The sequence below is a fragment of the Lipophrys pholis genome, assembly GCF_963383615.2.
Source record: "Lipophrys pholis genome assembly, chromosome: 21".
Taxonomy (NCBI): domain Eukaryota; kingdom Metazoa; phylum Chordata; class Actinopteri; order Blenniiformes; family Blenniidae; genus Lipophrys; species Lipophrys pholis.
In genome coordinates, this window is record NC_137649.1 from 3,336,627 (window position 1) to 3,357,122 (window position 20,496).

General features: G+C 46.5%; 1 protein-coding gene across 1 annotated transcript; it reads left to right on the forward strand.

The window, feature by feature from the left end:
- Positions 1–2,221: 2,221 nt before the first annotated feature.
- On the forward strand, positions 2,222–10,659 carry ufl1 (UFM1-specific ligase 1). The gene is made up of 19 exons (XM_080491360.1): positions 2,222–2,417; positions 2,627–2,772; positions 2,849–2,877; positions 3,117–3,214; positions 4,676–4,790; positions 4,867–4,997; positions 5,445–5,503; positions 5,697–5,843; positions 6,086–6,261; positions 6,341–6,520; positions 6,616–6,742; positions 6,860–6,982; positions 7,059–7,179; positions 7,255–7,421; positions 7,829–7,959; positions 8,031–8,111; positions 8,185–8,270; positions 8,645–8,825; positions 9,514–10,659. The coding sequence occupies exons 1-19, from the start codon at positions 2,341–2,343 to the stop codon at positions 9,721–9,723; spliced, it is 2,385 nt and encodes a 794-aa protein (XP_080347486.1). The 5' UTR covers positions 2,222–2,340; the 3' UTR covers positions 9,724–10,659.
- The last annotated feature ends 9,837 nt before the right edge of the window (positions 10,660–20,496 follow it).

The window sequence follows — 20,496 nt, forward strand, 5'->3', positions numbered from 1 at the left end:
CCCGTGACCCATGACGAGCGATACCCGCTGCTCCACCATGCCGTGAGACCTTGATAATGTGAGTGTCTGAAAACAGTGATGAAACATTTAGATATTTGTGTTCTCTTAATATGCCTAAGTTTACCTACAGGCTGTAAGTCTTACAGCCTGTAGGTAAACATGTAAATATTTTTCCAGTCATGTCTGTAGTATGTCTGTTGATTTCTAAACACTTTTTCTTTGTTCATTAATTTATTTGAATGGGACAGTGCACATTAATGAACAGACATCCAGTGCTGTAAATACACCAAAGCACCTCAGAGCTAATTTCCCTCAGTAGTCGCCATGAGGTAAAACCATACCACCAAACACAAACATACATATTTACAATAATACATGTAAAGCATGGTACATACTAAAAGACACATTACATTAAAATACTTATATGCAGTGCTTTAAGTGTGCCTGTATGCACCGGTACGCAGGACCGGCACTTTTAAATTTGACCCCCCAGCGTACCGGGACTTTTTTCTAGGAACTTTTCGTAATGTCCGGATTGTCAGCCACTACTTTTTTCACACCCTAAAAACCCAGCGGATTAAACAATGAGGCTAATTTATGTATTTTTACTGGTAAAGGAGATTCATGCCGAAGATACATGGGTGATGCGTCCAGGTGCATCACGTAACTCTGCCCTCTGTGGCTGCGCTCCGGGGCTGACCAATCGGCAAATACTTTATGACCAGAGACAAAACACTCCCTGTTTGTGTATTCTTGTAGTAATTTATTTTCCCCCTCTCTCTCTCTCTCTCTCTCTCTCTCTCTCTCTCTCTTTCCCTCCAGTCTATTCTGTCGTCCTACCACAGAAGCAATGTTTAAAGCTTTTTTCTTTTTTTTTAAACCTGCAACCCCACAGTGAAATTCATGCCCTGTTACAACGTGGACACATGTGCTTATAGACAAGTGCAGCCTATACTGTATATGTACGAATATGTTTTTTCTTTTTAAATATGGCGGGTGCGGGCACCATATTACAAATAGTTTACACTGTACTCTCTGTGGCCCATATTGACGTGATCAACAATATCATAATTTTTCACAATTACACAATTAAATCATTATATTCCTGTACAGGCAGATCGTTTCCTAAAAATTCAATTCAAATAGTTTTCAGCAAACTGCACCAGGTCCCTGTCCTGTCCATTCCCACATGACCCCTGGTTCCTCTGTCAGTTCTCACGTTGATTCACCACAGCTTTTATTCACAATCACACTAAAATCACTGCTAATTGAAATATTGCTGTCAAGGCAGATTTTTAAAAATTCCCTAAAAAATCTAATTATTTTCAGTAAACTGTACCACATTCCTGTTCTCCATGACCCCAGGTTCTGCGGTGTCAGTTTTCTAATGGATTCACTGCAGCTTTTTTCACAATTACACCTTAAATCACACCCAATACATGTACTGCTGTACAGACTGAATAAATAAAAATCCTCACGGGGACAATAAAAGTATATCTGAACTTATTCAGGATGGTGTGTAGTGACATCCACTCATCTCTCCTCTCTCTCTCTCTCTCTCTCTCTCTCTCTGTCTTTCCTTTAATTTTTTTGGGGGAAATTATTAAAAGTCTGCCAATATTTAAATAAATATGCAATGACTTACAACATGTGCTTGTGGGTTGTTTTTTTTGTTTTTTTTTTAATGTCACACGCTGCACAAGGTGCCTTTATTTTACACCGACCACCTGTCGTACAAAATGTCTTTAAGCGCCACTGAATATCATGTTTTTGTCAATATTTGTATGAGAGACTGACAGCAGGTCACCAAGAGGAGTACAGGCACTTATCTTTTTCCACATGAAGCACTGCATATATGACATAACACTACAACATACCACATTAACAAACACAGTACAGAATTTTTTAAAATGATCTTATCTATGCCTAAAGTGCTAAAGTGAGCTGCATCTGGAAATGTCGCTTCGTACAGATATACTACAGCAGCACTCAGGGAGTAAGGGATATCAGGTTATGTTTGAGTCAGTTAGTGGGGAGGACATCATTTTATTTATTCATCTAAGGTTGTTTTTTTTGTTTTGTTTTGTTTTGTTTTTTGAGAGGGAGGGTGAAGCCATTGACCCACACTCTAAACCAGTAGGTGGCGGTAATGCACAAATTCGTTGCTTGCCAACCGCCATAAAAGAAGAAGAATGTCGCTTCGCGTTTTGGTTCTTCCGGTTCGCCGTACTACGTCATTGAATGTTGACGTGTGGTTCACTGACTGCTCGTTAGCCGGCTCGCAGCAAACTGACTCACTGACGGTTCCTGACGGCTCACTGACAGCCTAAAGTGTGCAGGATGGCGGCGGACTGGGAGGAGATCCGCCGGTTGGCCGCGGACTTCCAGCGGGCTCAGTTCAGTGAATCAATCCAAAGGTAAAAGCCTGTTCTCCGGCTGCTAGCCGCTGGCTAATGCTACCTGTCATCCAGAGGGAAGGCTTCTAAAGTGACGCCGTTCTACAGAACAAGGCTTTAACATGTTGAAACTAAAGTACCAGAAAGAGCGATGAGAATTCTTTATAACAGCTGTTTTACCAAAGTAAAGCTTCCGTCACACGATGTTGTTTTGCCGGCTGTCTGTCCAGGTTGTCCGAGAGGAACTGCATTGAAATAATTGCTAAGCTGGTCCAAGAGAAGAAGCTGGACGTGGTGCACACGCTGGACGGGAAGGAGTACATCACCCCGGCTCAGATCAGCAGGGAGATCCGAGACGAGCTCTACGTCCATGGAGGTGACAAGTCAGCCTGTAAATCAAGACTGTTCGTGTGGAGCCAACACTGAGGCCATGCTGTGTTTGTGTTTCACAGGGAGAATCAACATTGTGGATCTCCAGCAGGTCCGTATGGCTGCGTTCAATTACTGTATCTAAAGGTCATCCATCCATCCATCTGTCCATCTGTCCATCACCCTCTCATTCATCTGTCCATCACCCACTAATTCTTTCGTCCGTCCATCTATCTCCAGCGCGGTTTTATCCAGTTCCGGGTCGTCCCCCCCCCCCCCCCCCCCCCCCCCCCCCCCCCCCCTCACCCTCCCCCTCACGCTCCCCTCACATGTTCTCTGATCTCCTTTCAGATCCTCAATGTGGACTGGGTCCACGTTGAGAGCCGGGCGAGTGACATCGCAAAGTCGGATAGAGGGGTTCAGCTGGTCCTCGGGCAGCTGATCGATGAGTGAGTATCAAGTCGTGCTGAAGCACAAAGCTGTTCAATGTTTCATCATTAAACCTACTCCGTCAGAGTAAAACCTTCCAGGGAAGCTTTGGAGCCACATGTGGCTCTTCAGCCCCTCTGTATCGACTCCCTGACAACAAAGATTAAACCCAAATAAAGAAGTTTCATTCAACATCATCAGACACAAATTACAAACATTGCTTAAATTGGCTAAAGTCACAAAAAAGTACAATAATTTAAGAGTCGCTACTTTGACTTAAATGGCTTAAATCCTACATGTAGAATATTTCAACAAAACATTCAAAGCAATAAATAAATAAATGTTATTGAAGATAAAAGACCTAAAAAATATATTAAAAGTCCTTTGTTTTAAAATTTGGGTTCAAACACTTTATAAATGTTTGATATATAGAGAGAAACATCACGTTTTAAAATCTTTAAAAGGCACTAAACTGGCTAGAGAGGTCAAAATTACCATTATATTTCATGTAATATTGCTTTTCCCCACGGAGAATTGATAAAGTCTCGTCTGATCTGATCAGGTTTGCAGATGAATTCATGAGTTGCAATCAAAGAATCTTCATTTCCATACACACATGCAGTATGGAGGCGTGTCCACACGAGGACGCCGTTTCATGAAAACGCACCGTTTTTCTGTCCGATCATCGCGGCGGCGCCGCATTTTGGGAGCCTGAAAACGGGTTGTTTTGAAAATGGGTTGCAGAGTGTAGAGATTTGAAAACACCGCCTCGGCTGTGAGGTGTGGACGGACAAGACGCACTTTAGCTGATAATGATGATGTCATGGCCCCGCCTCTCCACCCGACGACCCCGCCTCCCTCTCTTTGACGTCACTGAGCAACAACATGGCGGACGACCTGCTGCAGGAGCTGCTGATGATATTTGGTTTAATAAGGCCAAATGTTAGAGTTGTTGATCTCTGTCAGCGTTACAGCGCCACCTATAGGCCTGGCGTATGGACTAAATCGTTTTGAGCCATTTTCCTGCCATTTTTGGCTGTTGTGGACGGTGCCTGAGTCTGTCGGTACAAAGTGGAACCAGACGAGGGACTTGAAGACCTTGAAGACCTTGAAGACTTCAGGCTGAGGATCAATGACGCAACAACACCTCATCAGCAGAGTAAAACTAAGCAGCTCTACTTTCCTGGTGAACAATCCACCGCTGGTGAACAATCCACCGCTGGTGAATTCTGCTTCACATTGGAGAGGCGGGGCCATGACATCATTTTCAGCAAATGTTCCTCTTGTCTGTCCACACCTCGAAGCCGAGGCGGCGTCTTGAAGCTCCTCCTCTCTAGAACCCAATTTTAGAACGACCTCGTTCTCAGGCTCTTCAAAAGCGGCGCCGTGTGGCTGATTGAACAGAAACGATACGGTTACATGAAACGGCGTCGCCGTGTGGACAGGTCCTGAGTGTGTGTGTCCCGTTGTGTGTTCTGCAGCTCGTATCTGGACCGCCTGGCCGAGGAGGTGAACGACAAGCTGCAGGAGGCCGGGATGATCAGCATCGCGGAGCTGTGTAAGAACTACGACCTGCCCGGAGACTTCCTCACTGAGGTCAGTCCAGCAGCGAGGTCTGTCGGCCCGCCGCCCGCCAACCTTGTCCGTCACGCGTCTCCTCCTGCGTCTCCAGGAGCTGTCCAAGCGTCTCGGGAAGCTCATCCAGGGAGACATGGACCAGTACAACAGAGGAGTCATCTTCACGCCGGCTTTCGTGGCCCGGCACCGAGCCAGAATACGAGGCCTGTTCAGCGCAATCACCAGGTGACCGCCAGTCCTCTGTCAGACAGTGGATCCAGTCCTCTGTCAGACAGTGGATCCAGTCCTCTGTCAGACAGTGGATCCAGTCCTCTGTCAGACAGTGGATCCAGCCGCTGCATTTCAGAGACAAACTTTCCATGAATGCTTTTATTTTGAAGCGGAAGCGATGTGAGCTGGGTCTGGGTGGTTTGATAGCTCCGTGATAATACTGAACCGGATCCAAACATAAAACCTCAGACAATCAGATGGTGTTGGACTTCCTTTCACTGGATCCAACTCTTTGAATCAGAAAGCAGATGGACTTTCCTTCTTTCAGCCAAACAGACGTCTGAATCAAATCAGGCTTTTTCACTGAACTATCAACATGTAGTCTTACTTTGATACTGATCAGCAGAGCTTAAACCTTTCCAGAGTCAAAACTCTCCTGAGGTTTGTCCTTCTCCTTTTCAGGCCGACTCCAGTCAGCAGCATGATCGGAACATTTGGATTCCAGGAACATCTTTTATACTGTAAGAAATCTTCATGAACTTTTAATGGCAATGCCCCACTGACATGTTTGGAAACGCGTTGGGAGTGTGGTTCTGGTTCCATGTTTGTTACATGGAGGTCAGAATGTTTCACACGCGTTTCTGTTTTCAATGGAGAGTCGGGTCGGCCTCTAACACGTTTCCCAGCATCATGCAGCTGCTTTGTGTTCTCCAGCTGTTCTGGAGGAGATGGTGAATTCGGGCCGTCTGAAGGGAAGCGTGGTGGGAGGCCGTCAGGACAAGGCCGTGTACGTCCCCGACATCTACGCCCGGACGCAGAACACGTGGGTGGACTCCTTCCTCCAGCAGAACGGATACTTGGGTACGCGTTAACCCCTTCATGCCACACTTTTCAGAACCACAGTTTCAACCCGAGGTTTATTAGTTCTTTACATCCTCCGTTGAATTCATGTGGTTGTGTCGGGATTATCTGCCATCTTGTTTGTGTCACAGCCGATATGCTGGCTGGTTTTCTGTGTTTATTGAAATGTGGCCCGGCAGAGTGGCGAGCCGCTCCGTGATCCTGCTTTGGATGTTGTTTAACTGCCGAGCTGCTCCCTGCAGAGTTTGATGCGTTGGTGCGGCTGGGGATCCCCGACCCGTCCAGCTACATCAAGAAGCGCTTCAAGTCCAGCAAGCTGCTGTTCCTGCGAGCGGCCTGCGTGGGTCAGGCGCTGGTGGACCAGGTGGAGGCCTCGGTGGAGGAGGCGGTCAGCTCCGGCACGTGGGCGGACCTCCAGGTGATCACGGCCGCCACTCTCTCACGGTAAGACTCCATCCTGTGGGAGGAGCCTGGTCTGACGCGACTCTGCGCTGCAGCACCTCCTGCCCAGCTGCCTGTCCTCCGAGGACGTGGGGATGCTGATCAGCCAGGCCCTGAGGAACGCCAACGTGCAGTCGTCCAGCAGAGTGCTGGGAGGAACGGTGGTGGTCAGCGAGAAGTTCATCAGCAGCTGCCTGTCTCTGTTCGACGAGGCCATGCAGCACAAAGCGCAGAAGGTTCAGCTTCCTCACACACACACACACACACACACACACACTTGGTAAAACCTGCACACAAAAAACTCAATCTGGAGGTTTTTGTCTGGTTTCAGGAGGTCAAAAGTAACCCGGTGTTCCTGATAACTGAGGACGACCTGAAACAAGCTTCCATCCTGACGGAGAGCGCTGCACCTTCCAAGAAGGAGAAGAGGGAAGCCGAGCGCAGGAAGAAGACCACAGGTCAGTGAATCTCCGTTTCTCCACCTGCAGCCCTCAGTCAGCCTCACACACACTCTGAACCACTGTGGTGGTTTAGGTTTAATTTCTAAGTGAAAAATCCTCTGACTGTCGTCCCAGAGGGCAGCGGCAGCGTGAAATCAGGCGGTGGAGGCAACGCCCGAGAATTCCGCATCCGTAAAACCAAGAAGAAAGGGAGGAAAGAGGAGGACAGTGACGAAGACTCTGGAACCTCACAGCAAAGTACCCAGGAGTCATTGTACCTTGTCTCTGTGCACGTTAACCGGTTCCCCTGATCCCACTGTTTTACCTTTTCAAGGCCGCAGCAAACAGACTGAAGCCGCCTTTATGGCCCCGGAGGAGATCGAAGCCGTCTTGGAGCAGCGAGTGAGCGACTGTCCTGAAGAAATCCTGTCCGAGCTGGCAGAGCATCTCGTCAGGTAACACCCCGGCTGAGCGTCCCAGCTCTCTGTCCTCCGCCGCTGCAGCTTTTCTCACCGCCAGCGTCTCTGCAGGCCGCTGAACAGAAACTACCAGGAGGTGCTGCGCTCCGTCTTCATGTCCTCCACCAGCTCTCCATCGGGCGCCAACAAGAAGAGGAGCGCCAAGGAGCTGCAGGAGGAGATCACCAACCTGTACAACAACGTCCGGCTGTTTGAGAAGGGAGCCAAGCTGTTCTCCGGTAAACACACACACACACACACACACAGTGTGTCGGTCAATATTGATAAATCAGTCATGTTTCATGCACGGTGCTCTCATGCTCTGCAAACAGCAGCTAAAACCTCCCAACGGTTCTATAATGACAGATTGAGGCACAATCGACATAATAGCAACACACAGAATATAATAACATTCACAAGAGAAACTCCAGTCATGAAAGTTCCCTGAAAGAAACTCGATAATGTCTCTGAAATTCCACTCACTCAACTCCAACCACAGTTTTCGCTCCTCTAACAAACCCTGAGTTTCGTTCTCTTCATTCTAAAGCTTCAACATGTTTAGTGGCTCCAGGTGCAGTTGACTCGGTGCAGCGTGTTGAGGGTAGTTCTCTTGGTCGTATCAGTCGTGACTTCCTGTTTCCTGCAGACGACACTCAGGTCCACATCGCCAAACACCTCCTGAAGACCGTCTGCAGCGACGTGACCAACATCCTGGTCAACTTCCTGGCAGCAGACATGCTGATGTCAGTGGAGAACCCCAGCACCATCACCAGCGAGGTAGCTGTCTGTCTGTCTGTCTGTCTGTCTGCCGCGATGTGTGGACTCATGCTGAATGTCGCCCCCTGCAGGTCCGACTGAAGATGGTCAGTAAACTGTCGGAGGAGACCAAAGGACCCCTGATGAAGCTGCACAACTGCCTGAATGGAAAAGTGAGAGCAGTGAATTTGGTCGAGGATCAAAAGTGAGTCGGTGTTGAAACGTGTTTCTCTGTGTTTGTTTCAGACCATCGAAGACTTTGTGACCAACATGGAGACGTGTGCAGAGGTCTGCGGCTTCATGCTGAAGAAGGGAGACAAGAAAAGAGAAAGGTGGAGGAGACGGTTTTCTATTTCGTCCTGAAGCGAATCACTGAGTGGAGGTGAAGCTGCTCCAACAAGCAGCGTGTGAACGGGTAGAAAGGTCTTCAGTTCACCGCGACGATGTGCAAACTTTAACGTTTCTCTGGTGACTTCCTGATGTTCACAGACAAAAGAGTCATAAAATAAAACATTATATGGTTATAGAGTCAGAATCCAGTTTAAAACGGGTTTAAATCCAGTTGGAAAAGATTATTTAAACCAGTTTTATAAAAAGTTTAAAACCAGTTTCAGCTAAATAGAAATCAAGTTAGAACCAAGTCTGAACCAACACACTCTCCCTCTCCCCCCCGACCCCCACCCCCACCCCCACCCCCCCTCCACAGACAGGCCCTGTTCCTGCACCGTCAGGCTCTCAGTGAGCAGTTGAAGGAAGCAGACGATCCGGCCCTGGTTCTTCACCTGACCAGCGTCCTGCTGTTCCAGGCCTGTACCCACTGCATGCTGCACGCTCCGGGTCGCTGCGTCCCGCAGATCATCGGCACGCTGACCGGACGAATCCCCGCCGTACGTCCACACCCCCCCCACTGCCCCCTTCCTTCCTTTAACGCCCACTCACTCACGTTGATGCTTCAAGACATTAGAACGGCTTCAAACCAGAGCTCAACCTTTTTATTTCATTTGCACTAACACTCATTAGTGCACAATCCCTTCTTCCTCCTCCTCATCTTCTTCCTCCTCTTCCTCCTCCTCTTCTTCTTCTTCCTCTTCTTCCTCTTCCTCCTCCTCTTCTTCTTCTTCCTCTTCCTCCTCTCCACCACGATAACACCTTTTCTTCTCTTGCTGCTTCTTTTGGTGATCAGGTAGTTTTTTTCCATGGTTTCTTTCTGACCTGGTGCCCGTGGTTCAGGGCAGTGGTCAGCTGTGGTCTGTAGTTTAACACCCAGAATGAAGCTTCCTGGGTTGTTTTGTCTTTACGTGGCCGTGCACCAGATCTCCGTCATCAAGGACTGTGATGAAACACTGAAAAACCTCCAGGACTTTCTAAGCTATCAGACTATTTACCTGATGTTCACTTAGTTCACACTCTTGGCAGATATAAAAAGACTTTCAGGGACCTAATCTTCCTGCAGAGGTGATGTCCTCCTGACACTCAGGATATGAACAGGACTGACCAACAGTTTCTGTTTTCTAAACGAGGTCCAGCTCTGCTGACGCCGGCTGTAACGTCCTGCTGCTCTGCTTGTTGTTGCAGGAGCAGCAGCAGCTGCTGTCGTCCTACCAGAGCCTGGTGGTGAAGCAGCTGCTGAGCCAGAGCCAGAGCCGCAAGGAGGAGGACGAAGGGCCGCCCAACGAGGAAGAGGAGGAGGAGGTGCGGAGCGTCCGCTCGCAGCTCACAGCGCTAACGCCTCGGGTCAAAGACCTGGTCCTGTCCCAGAGGAAGACCTCCGTCAACGAGGACTGACCCCAAGACCTGGAGACGCCAGACCTGGAGACGCCAGACCTGGAGACGCCAGACCTGGAGACGCCAGACCTGGAGACGCCAGACCTGGAGACGCCAGACCTGGAGACCTGCCTCAAAGTCCTCTGAGGTTCTGATCTTCATTAAAACTTCTCAAATCCCTCCGGATCACTTTTATTGAGCATTCACACCTTTATTAAACACAAACTGTCACTTAAGCATGTTTCAGCACTTCTAACTCTCAAGTTTCATTTCAGTGTAAAAGTCCTTCTGGTGAGAACCAGCTGTTTCTGTGTCTGTACCTTTAAATGCTAATGAGATGAGCGTTTTTTTGTGGCGTTTGTGAAAAGAAAAAATGGCTCCCATTTGTAGTTTTAGAAAGTTGAACTCCCCGACCTGTGGGAGTGTCACAGTGATTATCCACCACCAGAGGGAGCCACAAAACAAACTGTTGAGGTGAACCGTTTTTGTAATTTAACATTTTGAGATAAGGGGATTAAAAGTGCAGCCGTGTGAAAATCGTTTTTATTGATTCGAATCGAACATTTTAGCAACTTTATTACCAACAATTCCACCGTTCTGCTCTGGTTTTATCAAGTACAATTGTTATTAAAGTCAATTTTGAGAGTTTTTCAAACCTTTGGGTCTGATTAAAGACGGGAGAAATGAACACATGGTTATTTTTAATGTAAAATAAACTCCAAATGGGCAGGAATTGCCTGAAAATGTCTTTCAATGGGTTTATTTTAAGCTGTTGATTTGAGTACGACTGTCCAGTAATATAAATGAAAATAGGCAGAAGAGGAAACCTTCCTTGTATCTGCAGTAACAGATCCTCAGGTCCTGGTCTGCATCAGTCAGGTGAAGTTAACACTTGAGTTATTGTGGGAAATGACATTTTCTCTGTATAAAAATCATAAAAACATTTGTGAACCTTTTAATCTTGTTTTCTGTGACTCATCAATTCACAATCAGGTTGGAAGAAACAAAGTGTGGTGGCCATCTTGGATGAGGCACCTCTTCTCCTCCAGTTCATTCATTCATCCACTCTTTCATTCTTTAGTTTCAGTCCAGTCTGTCATCCCCCTGTCCTCCCAGGTATCCACACATACACAATATCACACAGTCCCTCTTGATGGCTCCCGTTGTGGCCTGAAGTCACTTCATGATGAATCAAAACGTTGGTCTTGTGTGTTGTTAAAGAACCACAATACAAAAAAATGTGTAATAAAATACATCTAAATTACTTAAGTTGAAGTGATGAGTGTAATGTCACATGACCGCCCCAGTATCTGTTTGTGTCCCGCTCGTGGGAGTTTGTGACACTTCACATGAGGTGCTGGTGTAATTCTTGTTTTCGCCACATGGGGGCAGAATCGCAATACTAAACACCCGCACAGCTTTCACACTGCCATGTTTATGCAGGATAAGTGTGTGTGTGTGTGTGTGTGTGTGTGTGTGTGTGTGTGTGTGTGTGTGTGTGTGTGTGTGTGTGTGTGTGTGTGTGTGTGTGTGTGTGTGTGTGTGTGTGTGTGTGTGTGTGTGTTCGTTCATCCTGAACATTTGAACATTGTCAATATTTAATGTTCTCTAGAGATTTCTGTCCTGATGTTTCCGTCGCCAGAGGATCTGAAAGAAGATGAATGTTTATTACTTGTTCAGGAATCATGAAACCAAAATGTTTAAATCAGCGGAGAAGATTCTTCATGTGACGATGCTGATGATCAACTTCTCCCTCTCTCTACCTCTCTCTCTACCTCTATCTCTACCTCTCTCTCTCTCCCTCTCTCTCTCTACCTCCCTCTCTCTATCTCTCTATCTCTCTCACTCTCCCTCCCTCTCTCTCCCTCTACCTCTCTCTCCCTCTACCTCTCTCTCCCTCTACCTCTCTCCCTCTACCTCTCTCTCCCTCTCTATCTCTTTCTCCCTCTCCCTCCCTCTTTATCGCTCTCTCGCTCCCTCTATCTCTCGCTCTCCCTCTCTCTATCCATCTTTCTCCGTCTCTCTCCCCTCCCTCTCTATCTATCTCTCTCTCCCTCCCTCCCTCCTCTCTCTCTCTCCCTCTCTTGCTCTCGCTCCCTCTCTCTCTCTCCCCTCTCTGTCCCTCTCTCCCCTCTCTCCCTCTCTCTATCTCTCTCTCCCTGCCTCTCTCTCTCTCTCTCTCTCCCTCTCTCTATCTCTCTCTCTCTCCCCTCCCTCTCTCTCTCCCCTCTCTCTCCCTCTCTCCCCTCTCTGTCCCTCTCTCCCCTCTTTCTCCCTCTCTCTATCTCTCTCCCTCCCTCCCTCCCTCCCTCCCTCTCTCTCTCTCTCTCTCTCTCTCTCCCTCCCTCCCTCTCTCTCTCTCTCCCTCGCCCTCTCTTGACATGTGACTGCTCCATGTGCTGTTCACACGCCGCCTTGCCGTCTGGCACATGAGGAGGATGTGGATCCATGAGGTCACCATACACACCAGCACATGCTCTGCGTTGCCATGGAAACAAGCATCTCCTCCAGGCCGGATTCTTCTCTCTTTCTTCAGCTTTTCCAATTTCATGTATTTATTTAACTTTCTTGTTTTATCTGAGTTTTGGCAGGCGAAGCAGGTCGAACAAGGAATCTCCTTCTAAAAGGAGACCGTAGAATACAGAACCACCTACTCTCACAATGTGATTCCTAAAATAAAAAAATTCTTTTTCTCTTCTAACAAAACACGAGAAGCACGTGAAGCAATTCTCAGGAGGAAGATGGAGAAAGTTTCTCTCAGAACTTTATTTAAACTCTCGGTTTGGGAAATGAAGTTTAGGTGAAACTGTAGATATGAATTCTCCAACAGTCACACATTGAATTATCCTGACAACCATTCAATTCAACTTTATTTACAGAGCATCAACAACAACAGTCATTAAGGCCTTTTTACTGAGGAAACCCAACAATTCCTCATGAGCAAGTCCAGGAGGAGGAAAGAAAAAAGTCTTTGAACAGGAAGAACCTGCAGAACCAGAGTCAGAGGAGAGTTTCTGCTGGTGGGGTGAGAGGAAAGAAGGAGAGGAAAGAAGGAGAGGAAAGAAGGAGAGGGAAGAAGGAGAGGAAAGAAGGAGAGGAAAGAAGGAGAGGGAAGAAGGAGAGGGAAGAAGGAGTGATAGAAGGAGAGGGAAGAAGGAGAGGAAAGAAGGAGAGGGAAGAAGGAGAGGAAAGAAGGAGAGGGAAGAAGGAGAGGAAAGAAGGAGAGGGAAGAAGGAGAGGAAAGAAGGAGAGGAAAGAAGGAGAGGGAAGAAGGAGTGATAGAAGGAGAGGGAAGAAGGAGTGGATAGGAGAGGAAAGAAGAAGCGGGAAAAGGAGAGGAAAGAAGGAGAGGATAGAAGGATAAGACAGTGTTATTCCAATGGAAGAAGGAGAAAAAGGGGGAAAGGAGAGGATAGAAGGAGGGTGAAGAAGGAGGGGAAAGATGGAGAGGAAAGAAGGAGAGGATAGAAGGAGAGGAAAGAAGGAGAGGGAAGAAGGAGTGATAGAAGGAAAAGGGAAGAAGGAGTGGATAGGAGAGGAAAGAAGGAGAGGGAAGAAGGAGTGGATAGAAGGAGAGGAAAGAAGGAGAGGGAAGAAGGAGAGGAAAGAAGGAGAGGAAAGAAGGAGGGTGAAGAAGGAGGGGAAAGATGGAGAGGAAAGAAGGAGAGGAAAGAAGGAGAGGAAAGAAGGAGAGGGAAGAAGGAGAGGAAAGAAGGAGAGGGAAGAAGGAGTGATAGAAGGAAAAGGGAAGAAGGAGTGGATAGGAGAGGAAAGAAGAAGCGGGAAAAGGAGAGGAAAGAAGGAGAGGATAGAAGGATAAGACAGTGTTATTCCAATGGAAGAAGGAGAAAAAGGGGGAAAGGAGAGGATAGAAGGAGGGGATAGAAGTAAAGGAGAGATGGAGAGGACAGAAGGATAAGACAACGTTATTCCAATGGAAGAAGGAGAAAAAGGGGGAAAGGAGGGGATAGAAGTAAAGGAGAGATGGAGAGGACAGAAGGATAAGACAACGTTATTCCAATGGAAGAAGGAGAAAAAGGGGGAAAGGAGAGGATAGAAGGAGGGGATAGAAGTAAAGGAGAGATGGAGAGGACAGAAGGATAAGACAGTGTTATTCCAATGGAAGTGAGGTTTTGTTCATTGATTCTAAAAGTTTCTCTGCAAATGTAAAGAAATGGAAACGTATTAATTTCAGTCAGTTGAAGAAAAAGGGGTGATTGATTTCAACAGGAGTGATTTGATCGGCTTCATGCAGTCAGTGGATTAAAGAGATGATTTGCAATCTGGATTAAAAGAAACAGTCATAGTCAGAGGTGAAACTGAGGTAAACCGGAAAACTTCTTTCTTACACTTCATGAATGACCTGAATAGTGATGAGACAAGGACGGTATTGTCCCATGAATCCCTGTGATTGTCAAATGAACGTTAACTTCATCATTTCTATCTTTTACTTTTTAATTTTTATTATTTCTCTTGATCTATGATCACTTACTCTGTTTACTTGATTCCATGCAGATTGGATTTGCAATTTTGTTATTTTATGTGTCATTCCATTTAATTTTCTCTTTGTATATAATCCTGTATTGTTGGGGGGGGGGGGGGGGGGGGGGGGGGGTATGTTGTGTTGGAAAAAAAAAAAAAGGCTCCAGAAGTTCAACCAGCAGCAGAAAAGAAAGAGAGTTTGAAAATGTACGCATTTTAGTTTTCAGATATGGGCGGGGCAAAACGGCTCCACGGCGCCACCTAACAACCTGGAAAGAGTCACGTAAAATCAATGGTTTCCTCTCTGAGCGACACCACACCTCGCCGTGCACCACCTTCTTCGCTGCTTGCAGCTTTAATGTTAATTATCTTTATTTTTTCAAAACGTTGAGAGCCTCAGGGCGGTCAGTGATGGACACGTCTGATTGGATGAAAACTCACCGGAGCTCGCGTCACTTTAACTAACAGGATCTCACCTTGAGCTGCTGGACTCCATTTAAACTCTTCAAGAATCTTCCTGACTTCAGGAAGCAGCAACATTTCTGGTTCCTTGAAGAGAAAAACTGAGAATTCAAGGTTCAAGGTAGTTTTGGTGAAAATGCATCTTTTGTCTCTGGACCGTGAGCGGGAGCTCTGGCACAGGGAAAACATGAAAACTCAACACAAGAAGCCAAAATGAATCCGGATGTTCTACGTACCTGACAGTGCTAACCACTGCTCCACCGCGCCACGCTGCACCCACTGCGCCGCTTTTTGTCTTTTTGTTGTCTTTGGGTTCGGTTTGGACGACTTTTTGAAAAAAGCGACTTGGTTTTGGACGAACAGTGACAAAAACACACGGGAGGGATTCTGACTGTCAACAATGAGCCGCCGCCGCCGCTTTGCTTTGTTCTCCGTGAAAAGCAGCAACGCATCCATTTTAATTATGTTTGGCCCCAGAGGGAATCAGTCATTAATGACAGCAATTAGTCTCACGTCCATTCACCCCATTCCATTACACTGAGACGTGTAAGTGGCTCATTCTGTCACTGTAATCTGTGTTCATCCACTCAATACAGCCCCTGTTGTTTATGTAAAACCCTAAAAGGCTCCTCCACATTCACCTCACTGCACCGCTGAGTATTACTGATTACAGGGGGACAACAACAACAGCACATATATACAGTATATTTATATTTAGTCCGTATTGATTGAGCTGCCGGTGAAACCCGGAGCAGCGCTGCTTGTCTTGATCTCTCAGTTCTGCCCTTACAGAATAATTGGACTACAACATGACCGTCACCACGGGCAACACCACGATGCCTCCAACCTTCCCACGCTCGCATATATATTTCCAGGCGCCTACGTTTCACTGAGGATATAAGCTCATCCAGAGGATTCTGCCGCCGTTCAGGTTCCTCAGAACAGGAGCTTGTGGAGCAGCGAGCAGGTGTGAAACCATTTATTACTCACTGTCAGTCAAAGAGAGCCAGAGAGATCGCCTGAGTGTTCCAGCTTGAAGCTGAGCCTCTCCCGATGACCGTGTGAGGATCCGGTCGACACGTCATAACGTCTGAAGAGCTGGCCCAGGACCGCTTCGACCCGGGACTGCAAAGTGGGAAGAAAAAAAAACCAGACGGCAGAGGTGTGAGGACAAAGTGTAGGACCAGCTGATCAGGAAGGAGCCAAACAGAAGAAACATACTGTTATTTAGAAGGACAAAACTGTACCAATACAAAGAAAGGTGTGCAAGATAAATACAAAATAAAAGCGGTACAAAATTAAGGTAAAAAAAAAGGAAATATTCAAACTAATATATAAACCTGAAAAAGACAATATTCTACAACAGTGAATCAGGGAAAGAAAAGAGACATCTAAACAGTCTAATAAAATAACTATACAATATTGTACAAATGAAAGTCTGAAAAGAAGAAAAAAAACAAAGCATCTTGTAACGAATGTAATTGTAATTTCCCACACTAAGTGGTCAGTAAACGCACCACTCGGGATGGTGAGATGTTCTGATGCAGCTCGGTGAAACAATAAACCACCAGCTCTGGTTCAGTGAGCTTTTGTGGCGTTTTTCTGATGTCAAGGCGACATTACCTGGTGTCAGAAGTGGGATAAACCTTTAACGAGCACAGATGTCCAAGCTTAACCGTCCGTCGGAGGCAGAGGTTCACACGCTACAGGTTCGCCATGAAGCTGAACAAAGAGGAAAATGGCAAGGTTCAAGTCTGCTCGCTTATCTATGCGATGGGCAGCGACGCCGAGATCTTCGCGTCATTTGAGTTCACGAGTGAGGACGCTAAAAAGAACTATGACATAGTTATCGCCAAGTTTGATGAATACTTCATACCAAGGTGAAATGTAATACACGAAAGAGCGTGTTTCTACCAACGTAACCGACCACAGGGAGAAAGGGCCTACATAAGAGTCCTATACGAACTGACGGAGAACTGTGATTCTGGAGACGAGCGGAATGAACACATCCGGGACAGACTTGTTGTGGGCATAAGGGACAAAGAGTTGTCTCAGAAATCTCAGCTCACAGCAGACCGGGAAGGACATTACAGACAAAACGTTCAGTCAACTCAATAAGAAATACAAGCTGAGTTCTACAACAACACCCTTCTCAGGGCCCGGGGGTCCACTCAAGTGTTTTGGGATGTTTGAGGCCAGAACAGAGTATAAAGGTGAAAACTATTCATTTCCAGTGAATGTAATCAGAGGAAACAGCTGTCTGCTATAGAGGTAGTCAAGATGGGACTGGTGACGAGAGTAGAAGAGGTCCATGCTGTGTTCGGAACCCGTGGCTTGTTATAGACTGAAACTGTGTAAATCCTACTCAAAGACGATACAGAGCCATATGCAGTCCATGTGGCGAGAAGAGTCCCACTACCGCTCATACCACTTGTTAAAAAGGAGCAACAAAGATTAGAGACTGAGGGCATCGTTGAAAAAGTGACCAAGCCCACTGAATGGTGCGCGGCGATGGTGCCGGTCCTAAAGCTCAACAAGGTTGAAGTAAGATGCTGTGGAGATTTAAGAAAACTGAACAAAGCTACAGCAAGAGAAATATGTGTTGAATACAATGGAAGAAATAATGGCAAGACTCTCAGGATCCAAAGTCTTCACATCCTGCGGTTCTACCAAATCCAAAATGATCGAGGCAGCCGGTCTGAAAGATCCGATTTCTGGGTCACATCATTGATGAAAATGAGGTGAAACCAAACCCAGTAAAAGTAGAAGGGATCGGAAATGTCCCCAGACCCCAAAATTTTGCTGAGCTAAGAGGCTTTATCGGTATGGTCACCTACCTAAGTTTATTCCGGAGATGTCTACAGTTGGACAACCAATTTATGAACTGCTCAAAACCAAGTCTGAGTGGCAGCGGGGTCCAGCGCAGGAATCCTTCTTCAAAAGACTGAAATCCGCCCTGTCATCTGCGCCTGTGCTCACCTTCTATGATGCCACCAAGCCCACAATGGTGTCGGCTGCCAGCAGCTCTGGGCTCGGTGGAGTCCTGCTACAGCAGCATAGAGAAGATTGGAAGCCGGTAGCATACTGATCCAGCAGGCTACGCGACCCAGAAACCAGGAACATGTAAATAGAGAAAGAATGCTTAGCAAGCATCTGGGCCTGTGAGCGCTTCGAAAAGTATCTGATCGGACAGAGACTTTCACATTAATCACCGACCACAAGCCCTTAGTGCCCTTAATGAACAAAAAAAAGACCTGTTCCACTAAGGTGCCAGAGACTTCTGATGAGACATGCGTTTTAATGAAGCACAATACGCACCTGGCAAAACCCTGGCAGTGGCGGACGCACTGTCAAAGGGTCCACTGGAGCAGACCAGCGACGAGCAACTGGAGGAAGACGTGACAGCGCACATTGGAGCTGTCATCAACCACCTACCAGCCACCCCTCAGAAGCTGCAGCAGATAAGAGACCCCACTTACAGTTAGTGAAACAGCTCCCTCAGTCAGGCTGGTCAGAATATGAAAGGCAGGTCCCAGAAGCTGTCAGAGATTTTCTATAAGGTCCGGGGTGAGCTGTCAGTGGTAGGCTGGTTGATTGTAAAGGGGGAGCCATATAGTCATTCCCACCTCCATGAGATCCGAGACAATAGAGAGAATTCACGATGTTCACCAAGGCTTAGTAAAGTGTAGAGAGTGAGCCAAGCCATCCGTGTGGTGGCCTAAAGGCCAAACTGCCTCCCAGTCTGTGTTCTAGATTTATCGTCCATGTTGGTAGTTCTATAGTTGAGATTCTCCTCTAATACCATCCAGTTCCTCGCCTGTCCATACGAATGTCGGGTTCTCCTGGTTGTGTTAATGTTTGTAGTGTATTGTTCTCTCCAGCATGTAGTATGTGTGATTTCAACAAACAGCGCCACCACGTGGCCTGGCATGCTCACTACATCGCTTTCAGTGTGTGTCTTTGCTGTGTAAACAGGGCCCCCTGACAGTAAACAGCAGGTGGCGCTACTGCAGTTACTTTTCCAGAACAATCTTGAACCTGTCCTTCCATAAAGGAGAGATTCTGCCAAGAGAATAAAGCCAAACTAGACCATCTCCTCTCATTTCCTCTCATTTCAACCTGCAGTTTATCAAATCTCTCACCCCAAAGTCCAGAAGTTTACTGACAAACCATCAAACTGTCGATGTTTCCTGACTGACGCCATCTTGGGAAACCTGCCCCAAGGGATTCTGGGATATCAAAGATGGCGCGGCGGCAGCTCCAGCCAGAATATCAACATTTGACTGATTCAGGGTGAAAAAACTCCAGACGTTCTCAAAGAAAAGAGTCTTGAAGCCTCGAGAAAGTCTGAAGGTAGTGAAACTGATGGCTGATGGTTTTTCCAGAGAGAATCCAGATGTGGAGAGATCCAGTGGACAAACGGGATCTTGTGACACAAAGCCTCGGGAATCTTCTGGAGTTTCTGTGACGCTGAGACGTCAACAAACCGGGGACGTCCCGCCAAAATAAAATGCTGGAAATACCAGTTAGTCTGAGTGTGACGAGGAATTTCCTTCAGAAATGTTTTGACATCGTTTTAGAGACGAACGTCAACAACTGAAACTGGATCCTAAGTTCTAGTCTTTGGATTCTGAGAGGAACTTAAACAAAGTGAGGATTAGTTTGTTTCTGCAGAAATCCAGGTCCCGTATTCACAAAGCATTCTAAGACTAAAAGTTGCTCTTGGTGACGTTATAAAAAAATCTTACAATTCCTCGAAATTTCTGATTTTTTTTAGAATCTTTCTTCACTAAAATAAAAGCATCTTAAGCCCTCAGAGAGCTCCTCAGGTGCAAAACCACTAAAAGTAGTGAGGAGGACTTTTAAGAAGTTTAAGAGTTTCTTAAACAAACAAGACGATGGAAAGACAAAGAGAAAGGAAAGATGTTCTCCGTTTATTTAATCACTGGTGCCGCGCACTGTGAGTACAATTATTTTGAAGGTGTGAAAAAAGTAAATATTCTAAAGGAGTGTTTGTTTTTGTTTCTGTCTGGTGCGCCGTTTCTTCATTAAATAGACAAAGAATAATGTTCATGATTAAACATTTTTAATATTAGATGGGTTCATTTTCTCCGTTCATTACGAGGAGCACAGAGGCTTTTGTTCTGTCTTCCTTTCTCTAACAACCAATCAGCTTTCAGCAAACTGCATCATATATAACAACGTGGTCGACCACGCCTCCTCACTAAGATAAAAGTTGCTGTCAACTCCTTGCTAAAAGTTGCTCTGAGAAACTTCTTGAATCACTTTGAAGCTGAGATTCCTTGCTAAGGACGTTCAGGCTGAGACAGGAGCTCCTAAGAGACTCTGAGACGCTTCCTGAATACGAGCTCTGGACTTTTGTTTCAGGAAACATCTTTGTTTAAAGACAGTTTCAGGTTGAAAGTGGAACTTTTTGAAAGAAGCTCAGTAAATGTTTTCTGGATGGATTGTCTTGGTCTTGCACTGCTCCGAAATCAAGACATGTTTTCTAAGAGCAACATAAAGTTTGGATCTCTGAAGGAAGGATGACAACCAGGTGCAGATTAAAACATGTACATGCTCCGAGTATTTCTGTGTATTGAAGTATAAAAGCACACAGACGTGCTCCTGCAGCAGCGAGTGGAAAACTGGAGTCGAGGACGAGGATGAGCTCACAGCCACACTTGGACTTTATCTGCTCCGCCGTGGTGAATCTCTCTCCACGCAGCGTCACCGCGTCCTCGTGAGACATGTGCAACTTCTGCGTTGCTTAGTAATGGTGTTCGGCGCGATGATTAAAGTGAGCTTCAAAGCTCTGGACGCGCTCATTACTCACTGCAGCTGCATAAT

Bases quoted from the DNA above. Each gene is read 5' to 3' on its own strand.
- ufl1 (XM_080491360.1), top strand. From the start codon at position 2,341: ATGGCGGCGGACTGGGAGGAGATCCGCCGGTTGGCCGCGGACTTCCAG. The intron at 3,215-4,675 runs GTGAGTATCAAG...TGTGTTCTGCAG, and splicing joins CTCGGGCAGCTGATCGATGA to CTCGTATCTGGACCGCCTGG. The intron at 7,180-7,254 runs GTAACACCCCGG...GCGTCTCTGCAG, and splicing joins CTGGCAGAGCATCTCGTCAG to GCCGCTGAACAGAAACTACC.